The sequence below is a fragment of the Osmia bicornis genome, chromosome 1 (assembly GCF_907164935.1).
Source record: "Osmia bicornis bicornis chromosome 1, iOsmBic2.1, whole genome shotgun sequence".
NCBI lineage: Eukaryota > Metazoa > Arthropoda > Insecta > Hymenoptera > Megachilidae > Osmia > Osmia bicornis.
Genome location: NC_060216.1, coordinates 7,506,337 through 7,519,832, shown reverse-complemented (window position 1 = coordinate 7,519,832; position 13,496 = coordinate 7,506,337). Strand labels below are relative to the sequence as shown.

The following is a 13,496-nucleotide window of genomic DNA, read 5'->3' as shown; positions in this document are numbered from 1 at the left end:
CGAGTAACAAGCACGCGTTTCTTGCCGCGAATGAGACGCTCCTATTAATTAGTATTAACTTCCGTTAATTAGTAGCCTGGCTGGTAGCTACGGCCTCGACGGGGCTGCGAGTTCTTCGTAACTTCTTTGATCTTTTAACAAGCTCCGTTAATTGTGTACGCGATGTTCCCTAGTACGACGAGCTGGTATTGTTGTCGAGAACGAGCTGGGACCGGAAGTATGATCGATCGACCCGTAACGATTCTTCGAACCATTATCCCGTGGCTCGATTCTTCTAGCGAACCTTCGAATAGATCGCTGAAATATGAATCTAGCAAAGGTCAATGCTATTTCGACCCGGTAAATCGCGTGTTTCGTCAAAACAACGAATCGAACGTGCGAGTTTGGCCCCTGGGGCCGTCGAAAGCGTATTAACAGGCGCGTCGATTGCCCGTGCAATACGGAATAATTAATAATGTTCGAAATGAAACGTCAGAGGAGCAGGAAACGCGTTAATTCATCCACCTTTCGCTCTTGTAATCCGATTTTCATGAAAATTTTCAAACTTGTCGCGTACTGCTTGACGCTCGATTACAGAGACGTGGCATTGTTTCAAACGTTCCATCATCATTACGTTGAAACAGCTAGATCTCGACCGAGAACGGAAAATACAGGGTAAAACTCGACGGTTTGATGGGAAATGCGAGAAGGTAGTAGCAGCTATTCTATCTTACGGTAAGAATGGTGACTGAATATATAAAAGAAAAGACTTAAGCGTTGGTAAATGGTCTGGCGACGGAGAGAGGGGCACCAGAATGGAACCAATGAAATAGCATTCATTCACCGGAAGCTTTTCGCATAACTTTTGCAGTCATCAGCAAAGAAACGATTATTGCGGACGGATTCTATCTCATATATTGGCCGCCATTCTAACCCAGACCCTTCCATTAACGCGTTCGACTTGGTCCAAGCTTTATTAAAAGCGTTCGTACCTTCTACCATTACGCACAACTGTTTAACTCGATCCTCTATCTAATAAATTGTTGAATCAGCAATTTTCGGAATAGCTTACGTATCTGGCCGAAATATGTGTTTGAGAATCGAATAATAATATTAACGGGTTAATAAAAAAATGTTGAAAAATCGCCATTCCAGAAGGCAATATTATACACGGAAGAATTTAAACGCTCATTGTTCGAACGTTGAAATTAATGTTCCGATCGATCTCCGTTCGAGTTTCCTAGATTCATCCGGATATTAGCGCGGAGAAAGGTAGCCAATACTTTTCGAACACGGTAACAAATCACTGATAAAAGAATTTGCTTCATCGCGAATCAATAAGCTTATTGAAAGCATCGCAGAGGTACAAATGCTTTTAAAGGATAACGTCGAAGCTATAATATAATCACCGGTGACACCGTTATCCCATTAGAGACTCGTATAACTCCGTTTTCAAACAACCAGTATTGCTTCTAGCTGGTTCGATCATCGAAAATGCGGCATATCGCTGGTGCAGCGAGACGCGCTGAATTTATCATTATTTATGCCTCATTTTTCTAGACATCCATGTCGTAATTCGCTTTATTCCTCCCGTGGATTCATCTACGGCTCGTTTCGAGAGGAGGAAATACGCTCGGCATCTCGTATCGGTAACATAAACGCGTCGTCGGTTGTCATAATAACGTTGGAGGATGACAGAAGAAGATGAAGACAAAAGAAGGGAAGAGGATCGCCTCGGTTCCTTTGGCTCGTTCATTTTTTTTTTTCACTAACTCGCGCGTCACCTCCTTGGGTCGCACTTAAAGGCGTCATCCTTGCGCGTCTTATTTCCCATTCCTTCGTTTCTCTGGTTGAATATCGTATCAAAGGATATTTAAAACGGGCTACGGATTTGAAAGAAAGTTTCCTTTGGACGGTTGAACAAAAGCCGACGGGGTGAGAGCAACGTGGCAATCTTTCTTCATCCCCTTCTCGACAATATTTAATGGCTGAGAGTTCGATTCAACACGCCATCCCTCGTCGTCGAATTTTTCCGTCGGTCGAGTTCGCGCCTTGCACCGCGGCGAATCGTCTTCCCAGTCTGGAACTTGAATATAAATATCCTCGACCCCGTTTATTGCGCTCCTTCCAGCCGTGAAGCCCAGAAAAGAGAAGCGTGTCCTCCTTTTTTCTCCGATCACGACCGATATGCCCAGGGAATCTCTCCCGATCCTTTGACGCTCGGAACGCTTTCGAAATTCATGACCGGAGGGCTGATCGCGATACACGGGCCAAAGTGTACCCACCACCGTGTGTGTCCATATGTATCTATCGATGTATCGTCGGTAATCAGGACGCGGAATCGGCGTCGTCGTCGTCGCGGCCTCTTCAATAATACATAAGGCGGATTCCGGGAGAGATCAAAGGGCTGTTAGGTCGATCGGTTAAGCGGTTCAATATACATATGGAAATGCCAGTAGGTCAACTCTATTTACTGGCGTTCCTCTACTAACGTGTTCGCTTATGCGTCTGACGTGTCTGACCAACGCTAATTTCTTCTACTTGCTGCTCTCAGCGTCTACCGTGTCCTCGATTCATTTTTGATCAATTCGAGGATGTTCATTAGATTCATTTAATAATTTCTCTCGGACCTACGTTAAAGTATTAATATTGTAAATCAGCTTTATACGGGAAGTGGATCGAACGCAATATTTCGTATTTCGATGCAATTTATTACCGCTCTTCGCATTAGCTTCTGCAGTACGGTACGCCGTTAAACTGTTTGCCGCAACCCGTTTACCGAGAACGATTCTCGTTAATGATAAATCAGACGAGCCGGCGAACTGATCAAAGGGAGATGACCGCGCGACCCGGAAGCAATTAAGCTTTCCAGGTAGACGATGAAATAGCTAACGGGACGTTCGATTTACCGATATGCCCGAGCTTGGACCCCGGCAATCCGTATCCTTGTTAAGCCTTTTCTACTTGCATTCCTCAATGAATAGTTATTATATCAATTAGTCACCCGAAAGCACGGTTTTCTGCCAAAAGCTCCTGTCCACGAGCTCAGAGTAATTTCTATCGATTCAAGTGCCCGTGGTCTTTCATAATTCCGCTAGAATATCCCGTGAAGATCAAAGGATACCTTACGTTATCGATGCTCCGCCAAAGTTTCCGAAACAAAGAGGGAATTTTGGATGGTATTAGCTCGTCAATTTTTTATATCACACAACAAGAACAAAGCTCAATTTCATCGTTATCCGGCTTCATTTGCATACAAGCGTTAAGACGATGTAAACCACGTAACAGGATTCTTGTATTATATTGTTACGATACACGGTTCGCTCGCATGCTGGTAGGAACATCGTGCAATCCTTTAAATAGATTCTCTCGCTACCCGCCATCTTTGCCCGTGAAAGCTGTACTTGATGGTTCGTTAATGCTCTTCTTAGTTGCCGTGGAAATTAGCTAGCAAGAGAAGCAACAAGCTCGTGTCCTTTTTTAATCGTGTTCGAAAGCTGCACGCAACATCTGTTGCAGGAAAATGAGATTCTCTCGGCGTCGTTCAGCCAACTTTTCTCTGAGAAACAATATTAAACTCCGCGGACAGTCGGAAGATTAAAAGCGACGTTTAGCGACGAACGTGCACCGGTTAAACCTGTACGAATCGATAACTGTTACAGGTCACCGTCGACTTGGGGAAGGACGCTGAATTTCAATGCTCCGTCACCGGCCAACCGGCACCGGTGATCTCGTGGACCAAGGACGGACTTCCTGTGAGGGAAGGCACCTCCGGTCGAAGCAAGATCGCAGGAACCGACGGCTCGACGCTGCGAGTGGCCTCGGTCGCGAGGGACGACAAGGGGATGTATCAGTGTTTCGCGAAGAACGACTACGAGATGGTTCAAGCGACCGCCGAGTTACGTCTCGGGGGTGAGTGATTTTAATTCTTAAATTTTCATTCGCCTCTCCGACCGGCAATACGCGGTCGAGCTAAGAAAAACAGCCCGCAAGTTGCTCGGTGCGAAATGAACTTTCGAATAATTAAAAATTTATGGCCAGTAAAAACATATCCCAAACGCGACGCTTAACGGTACCTTGTTAACTTTCCGAGCTAGTAAGGCACGACACGAGAACGCGCTTAAAACGTAACCCGCGACTCGAGAAGACGGATTAGAGTGTCTAAGCGCTCGTAAACTCGGGTCGTACGAGTTTCTGGAAGTTTGATAAAAGTTACGTTGGAAAATAATAAGGTTGAAATTAAAGCTATTATCGGGCAGCTGTTAACCGAAGGGATACCCGGCCCCTGGCTCTCTATTGCGAAACTTTGAACGACCCGGCACACTTTTTATCGGTCGTTCGCCAAGTAAGTCCGTCAAGTGCGATAAAAATACATATTACAATGAACTTTTATCCGACGGATGAGTTAAATATTTTTTAATTAACGAGTAGAAAAGCTGGACGATCGTCGCGAGGAGGTTCGTTAATATGAGGTTCCTCCTTTCGCTGGAAGTTCCTCCTATCGAACGGGCAGGAACGTCGAACGATGCTCCAGCGATCGGAGATATCGGGTGAAATATAAAATCCTCGTCCCTTTAGTTTCGCATGGAATTTCACCTGGAATTTATACCGAGTCTGGCAACACGATTCCACGCTTCGTCGCATCTGGCTGCACTCCTCCGACTTATCTCCTTCCCCTGTCTCCTGCCTTATCTTCTTCCATCCCCGGCAAATCTCTCGTTCAATACGTGGAACCGAATTCTTTCATTACTTGGTCGGTTCTCTCGATCCTCTCCGCGTCACGTCTCGTCGCGGTCTAGCTCGCGTCGTCGCCGTCTCGCGTGCAATACGAGCCACGGGATGACAAAAAAGTTCGACGAGTAGCAGGAGAGGATGTAGAACGAAGATGGAGAGGAGAATGACGAAGGAGCAAGGAACAAGGAGAAGAGTGACGAATGGAAAGAGAAAGAAAAAGCTGAGAAGTAGCGTGGAAATAGAAAAAGGGAAGAGGAGAGTGCTTAACGAGGGCGATTCATAATGGAGAAAGGAGAAATCCACTGGCTGCCGTGCCGTGAAATAAATACATACCATTTGTCTTAGTCAGAAGGGTGAAAAGCGGGGACGGAGGATGCGCTCGCCGAGTGAAAGAAACGCGTCGCTAGCTGCGCGATGAGAGAAGGCTAAAAGTGTTGCTGCAACTTGAAATTCCCGCGTAAAAACAAGCGAACGAAGAAGAAGTTGCCGGCCAGGACGAACGGCCAACTACTTCCTCTCGCGGAATATTTCCTCGACGTTGTTTAAAACCGTGGAACAGCGATGCTGCTTCCACGTGACATAATCCATTACCTTAAACGAGCCTGTCAGTCGACCGTCTTAAGTGCACCAACATACTCCACGTCCGTTTTCATCTTAGTGTCACGTGTATACAGGCTGCTTCTCGAAAAGCATCGAACGACATTTCTCACCCGGCTGCGAATGTCCCAAACACTGACGTCTTCGTTTACTACCACCCTTCCACGAAACGTTATTTCACTGGTTGGCTCCCTTCTTGGCATCTAGGATAAAGGGAGAAAAATAAGGGTGGATCACGATGTTAAGACATAACTGAATATGATTCTTGAAGGTGTATTATACAAAACATGTTTCTGAATTTAACTGAACATTCAAGAATGATTTTTTTTCTTTTCAACGACAGAGACTCTTAAGAATTAATTGTACTTCATCTTGAATACGTACTTTGTATACAATTCTACCACAATTACAGCTGGAACACGTTCCAAAGCTGTAGTAATAAGAACGCGTTCAATCGTCAAAGATTCAATCGACTACCCTTAAGAACATCGTTAAATGTACTAACATATATTTAGTCCAATGTATTCTACTTGACCTGGCTCCATTAAAATTCTCGATGCTATTTGTGGCGGGTTAAACAGAAATAATTTCGCGACAGACAGCGATTGACTTGAATCGTTTTGAAAACGGGCCAGACACATCCGATTTTACGTTTCGTCCGATAATTATTTGCAGCGTTTGTAATGAAGACAAAAGGTTCCATTTTATTTGGCAGACGTCGATGTAGTGCACGAGAGTATTGACCGATGTGTCGTCGAACGAGGGAACGGGTGAAAAAAGGCAGACGTCCGTTTATCTTTCGGTTCGACTGTATTTCTCAGTCGGGGCGTTGTGCCGTGGAAATTTTTAAACGTTTAAAAAACTTGGAATTTCACCCGGCTGGTGGTCGATGGTAACTGGGGGAAAAAACCGTTTCTTCGTGATTAATAACTTTCACTTTCCAACCGTCGATAAGTCACGGGGAGGAGGCTCTTTGTCCTCTTTTGTTCGCGAAGACGTAGCCTCTTCTCGTTCGAACAATTGTTCTTTTAAATAATTCATGCGTTCGGCCGGACGAGTAGATTTGAAAAAGTCGAAATCTCTCGTTCGATGCTTGTCGCTTTGTGCAATTCGAAATAATTGGAAGCGGACTAATCCTCTCGCGCAACAAAGGCAAAGAATCAAAGCGGCGAACTTTTGTAACGATGGCGAGCCAACATTGAAAAGGGGGAAACAGATGTATGCTCGTAACGTAGAATGTTCTCATCCGCCGTGCTTTTTTCCCCGCTTTTTTTTTTCAATTTATTCGGTCGACGAAAGCAGAACGGTTTATGGAAACGCACATATGGCGGGGAAAAAGAATTAGAGTGGGAGAAGCTGTCGGTTTTGGGCTCGTGCCAAATGATTCCGTGGGATACTCGTGGAAATTGCGAAATATTTTGTCAAATGCATCGCGTTTATTTCACTTGCTCTTTTTTTGTTTTCGTTCACGGTTTCGTGCGTGAAGTTAATATACCGGGGATTCGAGAGTCGATGACGATTCGTTTTCAAAAGAAACTGACCAGGAAGAAAAATCGTGCCGAGATTTCACGCGACGTTATTGTATCGACATTCTCGTGAAACGAGAAATTTCCAGCCAGTTTCGCGATACTGGCAAACTTCCATTTTATTTATACCGCTTTAACGCGTTTACACGACCGGCAATCACGTCACGGTAAATAATGCCTTCCTGTCGAATTACCGGCTCGCAAATCGCATCGCTTGCACTGCGCCTGATACGCTCTGTTTCGTATTAACGAGTACGCGGTGTTTGATCATGACTAATTATTTGAAAATAAAAGAAGCGAAACGCTGTTAAAAGGTCCCTCTATTCAATTATTTGCTCGAAGTCTGCTTGAATATTTTTCGATTTCGTAAGGCCATTGACCTCGGTTATAATGGTAACAATTTATACACCCGACAGTGGAAAAATTCATTTTACGATCTCTGAATGAAGAACGATGATGGATATATCACTGACTTATACTACTGAAAATGTCTGTGCATCAAAGTATAAAACACCCCAAACTTGTTATTCTGGTTAAAATATCTAAAAATGTACTATCTTTTACTATGATCAATAAAAAAGGTATGGGTGTTTCGTGGTAGCACATGGTGACGATTATATGGCTGACCCGTACTACTGAAAAGTCTGATCACTGCACTATAAACCGTTCCAAGCTCACTATCCTCATCAAGATCCTAATAACGTGAATTATAAATTCCAAAATTAACTATCTTTCACAATGATTAACTAGAAAAAATGAGTGTCTTATAATAACGTGCAGTGTGGACTATATGGTCGATCTGTACTACTGAAAATATCTATCTACTGTACTGTAAAGGGTATCGAACTCATTATGCTGATCAAGATCCTAATGACGTGAGTTGTAAATCCCAAAATTGACTATCTTTAACAATAATTAACCAAAAAGAATGAGTGTCTCATAATAGCATACGGTGTCGACTATATGATCGACCTATACTACTGAAAATATCCGTCCACTGTACTATAAAACATATGAAGCTCACCGTTCTAATCAAGACACCTCGACATCTACATGATAAATCCTAATATTTATCATCTTTTACAATGATTTACAAGCAACAAATAATACATCTAACACGAGTGGTACATCATCGTCTTACAAATTGAACGTCAATGCTCGACTTGTAATTCTCAAGAAGATGTCAACGGACATTAGAAAGTTTTCGATAACTGACCCATAAACAGGGGGTGTTCTGGTAGCGTAAAATAATAGGAGATCGGCAAAACGGGGCGTGGCATCCGGCAATACGTGGCATCCTGATTTACGCCGTGAGCAAACAGCCGCGCAGCTCCGTGCCTCGGTTATTGTCGGCTCTATAATTTGGGGTTAATTCACTAGGCGGCACTCGAGTTCAGGCGTCAAACCGCAGATCGATAGTTCTGCCCGCGTACAGGCCTTGTCATGTAAATGTTGCGTGCATAATACCCCGCCTTGCGGCGAGCCAGGATCATTTCCACGGAACGTCCGGGCCGTTCCTTGTGTGCGTACCGTACACCCGACTGAACCAGGTGTACCATTTCGAAATTCGCCCGCAAGCTAACTCGTCCAACCTTGCGAATTTACCTGCCATTGGTTACCTTCTCCCATTCAACCTTCCGCCTATCCACGATTTTGATTAGACTTGCCCTTATCACCATAACGGCGTGCAAAATTATCATCCAGACCGACAGAAGAGAATTCAAAACCTGTTATTTGCATACAAAGAAATTTCATTTTAAACATATACAAGTTTAGCCCGAATTCGTTTAGCTTCAAACGATACCGTGTATTGAACGAGAAAAAAGTATTCGATTGGTGAAAACAGAGAACACGATTCTCGAATGCAAATCCCTGCAAACGATCTGCATGCGTTTACCTGCTTATACTGCGTATCCACGCGCCATTGAATTATTTCGAAATCTCGATGGAGATTCTGACCGAATTCAGGCGAGATCGATTTTACCCGCTGCAATTGAAACACGCCGGTCCAGTGTAATGTTGCTAGAAACGTCATTTAATCCCGAGACCAATACGATCGTGTTAGTTTCGCCGGAAGGGCCTGCTTCAAATTCGAACTGAAATTCCGTTCGATCGCAAAGTAGTGGGAAAAACGAAACGCATAAAAATATCTGATATCTAACGTTTCATTCTTTAACGATGCACGCTTCTGAAAAATTATAACTGCTCTGTCTTCAAGATCAATTATCTGTAAAATAAAAGTGCCTAAAAAAAAATCCTTTCCTTTTCCCATCACCACTCTGGCCACCATTACCCCGCCACCATTTGCATAATTATAAAAACCATTTCCGCCCACGGTTTTCGCGATGATCGAGAAGTATTTAAGCTTAATGGTATGCTCTTCAGACGCGGCGCCGCAGCTTGTGTACAAATTCATCGAGCAGACCATCCAGCCTGGCCCTTCGGTGTCGTTGAAGTGCATAGCCACAGGAAATCCGACGCCTCACTTCTCCTGGACCTTGGACGGATTTCCTCTTCCTCAGAACGACAGGTACCGAGCACCCTTTTTCTTTCTTTATCTCTAAAAATAAGGAAAATTCACTCTTCGAAGTGATAGCTTTAATCCGTTTCGTTTTCAAAGGGGTAAGTAACGCGTTCAGAATTCAAAGCTCATCGACAACGGGAAGGAGAAAGTTTTTACGGTCAAAAATCGATGGATAGTGTGTACACAATTATTTTCGGTTATTAAACCGCTGGTATTACGATCAACGGAAAATCAGACCGGCTAGCCCGTTATAACGCAGCCCCCGTGGGAACTGATACCTCCCTGCGGGCTTCGATTCTCTGAACCAATTGAGGGGAAAATTACCAATCAACCGGGCTCAGTCTAAACTTTTTAGAGTCGCTCGATTTAGAATGATAGATTCGACGAGACTGTGTACACGCTATTAATAATTCATCCGTGTTTTATAACTTTTTTGTTATCACTCTTGATTGCTCTATTATATCATTCAACATAGAAGAAACTTGTTTCACACTTTTCCTCAGGGGTGTATCAAATCGTGGGTATTATTTGTACATTGTTCAAACAAGCTATAGTGGTAACAGTAATTTCAATGTTCCCATGCTGTTGAAATATTTACACTGCAAGTTACAGAAACATTGCTGCATTCCATGCCGTAGATATTTCAACCTCTGCAAATTACTCAAGCAATTTCTCTTAAGTAATAACTTTATCGTTCGCGGTAAATTGGTTATAACTTTTCTCGAATGATCTCGGTTCAAGTAGTTTACAAATTGAACGACGATTTAATGAATAAAAAGTTTGTGATAATATTTTTCAACCGTATTGATTTGTACGCGAAAAGTGAGATGGGCGCAAAGTTGCGTAACGGAAAATCTTTGTTGCTCGTAGGTTTATGATCGGCCAATATGTGACTGTACACGGTGACGTGATATCGCACGTGAACATAAGCGTGGTTCACGTGGAAGATGGCGGTGAGTATCAGTGCACGGCATCGAATCGAATGGCGAAGGTTCACCATTCGGCTCGTCTCAACATTTACGGTTTGCCCCATGTACGACCCATGGGCAACTACGCCGCGGTGGCTGGCGAAACCACCGTCATCAAATGTCCGGTCGCTGGTTTCCCGATCGCTAGCATCACGTGGGAGAAAGGTCAGTGACAGGGTCGTGTCCTGCTAAGACTTATAGCTGATACATTTGGGTTCAAGATCTATGAGACGATAGCCTTGACATTTCTTTTATTATTACTAGAATTTCAACAAAACTACCTCGATCAAATTTATAAATTAATAGACAGTTGAAACCAGATATTTAGACTAGTTTGGTCATTCTAGCGTTAATATGTCAAATACCAGTAATTGAAGGAAATTACACAAAATTCTGAGTATTATTAATATTATATTAATTCTAGTGCCAAATGGTAATTAAAATAATCATGATTTGAGTAATTACAATTATAAAATTTTCAACTTGATGAGTTCATAAATGGTTAGCGCACATTTTCCAAAATTTTGTAAACATAAATAATAAATTAAAATAAGAAACTTGAAACCAGTCATTTTGACTGTAGTTCTAGTATTATCACTTAATTATATACTGTAACGATAACAATGATAATCTATTTTACTTACGCAAACACCAGAAAAGAGATCGTAAGGGAGGAAGTAAAAGATTGAAATATTCAAAAGTCAGAAACGGCTTCGTAAATAAGTTGCCGTTCAGATTCGCTCGTAAATCTTACTGGCATGGAGACGAATGAAATTTCAGAGAAACTGAAAGTACCAGGTCGGTTTTTCGAGCGGTTTAAATGAACTTTTTCGTAGCGGAATCGCGAGCGGAGGGCGGTGGTAGATACGGAAGGAAGGAGGGTCGGGTCGGCTGGCTTTATTCGAGTCGAGCGAGAAACTCGACGGTTCCGAGCGTCGTCGAAACGGCGAAGTTCCACCGTTTCTTTTCCGGTAATGATGAACCGAACTCGTGGAAAAGTTTCAAACGGTGCCCCCTAACTTTCTCCCTTTTACGAGCGATGTAGCGTGACGTTGGACGCGCAATACCGAGCCGGTAACACTTTCAAAGTCGATCCGCGACTACGAAAGCGGATTGAAAGTTCGGCTACGCGCGACACCGTGACACTGTGCATTCCACGTGAAATAGCCAGAAGCATGTGGATTCCCTTTTTGCCCAAAACTTGACGATTAATGGAGATATATTTTCGTTTCACCTAATGACCTAATTTTCAAATTCATATTTGACGATTTATACCCGCCATAATATTACATTGTTGACCGGTCACGAGTGTTAACTGGTGTTTGCACTTGCATTGGATACTTTAATTTTCGAAACTCAGGGTAATATAGGACATTGTAAAATCTTTCTTCGTCGTGTTCAATCGCAAAATAATAGCCGGTGACATGAGATAGTTTTTCCGTAAAATTGCCGGTCAACGATGTGATATTAGAAGCTTTGAAGTGACGAGCGATTGTCTAGAAAGCAAGAAACTGATTTCTGATTCGCAGATGGTAAAGTGCTGCCAACGAGTCGACGACAGGTAGTGTTCTCAAATGGAACACTGGTGCTGTATCACGTCGACAGGAGTACAGATCATGGCGCTTACACGTGTACGGCAAAGAACAAGCAAGGACGATCTGATTCACAAACGGTTCACATCGAAGTGAAAGGTAAAGTTTTTCCATTCTTTTTTTCACTTCCTTCATTTGTCTCGCTGTTTTCTATCGAGATTCTACCCTTTTAAATTGGAATAACAACGTGTACTATCTCGTGAGCGAAGCTAATCCGCTCTGTCAGGATTTTTCATACTTTGTCTCCTTTACCGGTCTTTGCTTAAAAAAACATGTTACGAAAAATATAAACACACGGTAGTTTGAGTTTTCCTATCGATCTGACAGTTTGAATAATATTTCTTTTTGCAGCTTTTCGTTGTGTACGGTTGAACTGTAAAGGGATCGTTATTTCCGCGCGAAATTGATATTTGCTAACTGAAATTGCAATTTATAGCGTAAAAAGAAATTCCAGTCGGTTCATTTTCCAACGTGCAGTTGAGTTTCCACGAATCTTCGTGCTTTTCATTGGTGATTTAAATTCACACACGACGATTTCCTCTACTTTGTTATTCCAAATGATTTCTTAATTGATTAATTATCCAATTATAGCATCGAATCGACAAGACTGTGAAACTTTTCTTGAATTAATAACAATTTTTACGCAGCAGTTGCATCGAGCCGTTCTCCCAGGTAGAGCGAATAAAAGCGTTGTACCCGTGAACATTTTTCGAAAAAGAAAAAACTGAAAAAAAATGCACAAAGTGCATCCGGAAGACTGCGAAATTAGCTGTACGCAAAACATATACGCGTTCATAACTAGCACGCGATTCAACTCGAGAGTCGAGAGGATAACGTGACGCGGTAAAAAGAGTAATCGGTTTAAGGGGGCATAGAAGAGCATTGAAAACGTAATTCGCGTCGAATCGCTGGAATCGAGCTATCTCGCTTCGCGAGAGTTCCGAAAAGCAGGGGAAAAAAAGTGAACGAGCAATGAAAAAGTTCGCGTCGAACGATATAACGATCGATGCGTGCACCTTTTGTCCGTTTTCAATTATCTCGCGATCATTTCCGAAGCGGGCATTATCGATCGGTCGAGCGAAAAGAGAAAAGTTTCTTTTGGTCTGTCGAGCAAGCTCGAGACTGTCGGCGATGAAAAGCGACGGATAATAAAGAGCAGGTGGTTCGCGGGCCGTGTTCAAGTAAAATGTCTCGTGATTCCTGTAATTTTCAGTACCGCCTAAAATCGATCCGTTTAGCTTTCCTGCCAATATACAAGAAGGCGCTCGGATACATGTTGCCTGCGTGGTCAGCGAGGGCGATTCACCGTTGAAGATCACTTGGCTGAAGGATGGCAAGCAATTGAATTCCACGGAGACGACCACCCATCATTTCGGCGAATACGATCTCACTTTGATGATACAGAGCGCAACTACGGCCCATAACGGCAACTATACGTGCGTCGCGAGCAACGATGCCGCCAAAACGTCTCGCACGGCATCCTTATTGGTCCACGGTACGCAGGAACGGGCACGGTTTTCATCCCCCTTCCTCGGGAATTGAACGATGTTCCTATGATTTCTCTTTCCGTCTCTTT

The 13,496-nt window shown here is 43.2% G+C and overlaps 1 protein-coding gene across 13 annotated transcripts in view; it reads left to right on the top strand.

The window, feature by feature from the left end:
• Positions 1-13,496, top strand: part of LOC114875474 (Down syndrome cell adhesion molecule-like protein Dscam2) — a 151,562-nt gene that overhangs the window by 120,119 nt on the left and 17,947 nt on the right. For 12 of the 13 annotated variants that reach the window (XM_029185793.2, XM_029185795.2, XM_029185792.2 and 9 more), the window contains 4 exons: positions 3,642-3,891; positions 9,222-9,366; positions 10,231-10,493; positions 11,858-12,019. In XM_029185793.2, the coding sequence (XP_029041626.1) occupies positions 3,642-3,891; positions 9,222-9,366; positions 10,231-10,493; positions 11,858-12,019 (820 nt within the window). Of the gene's footprint in view, positions 1-3,641; positions 3,892-9,221; positions 9,367-10,230; positions 10,494-11,857; positions 12,020-13,133; positions 13,416-13,496 lie in introns of all 13 variants that reach the window. The other variant, XM_046287927.1, reaches the window with a different exon arrangement.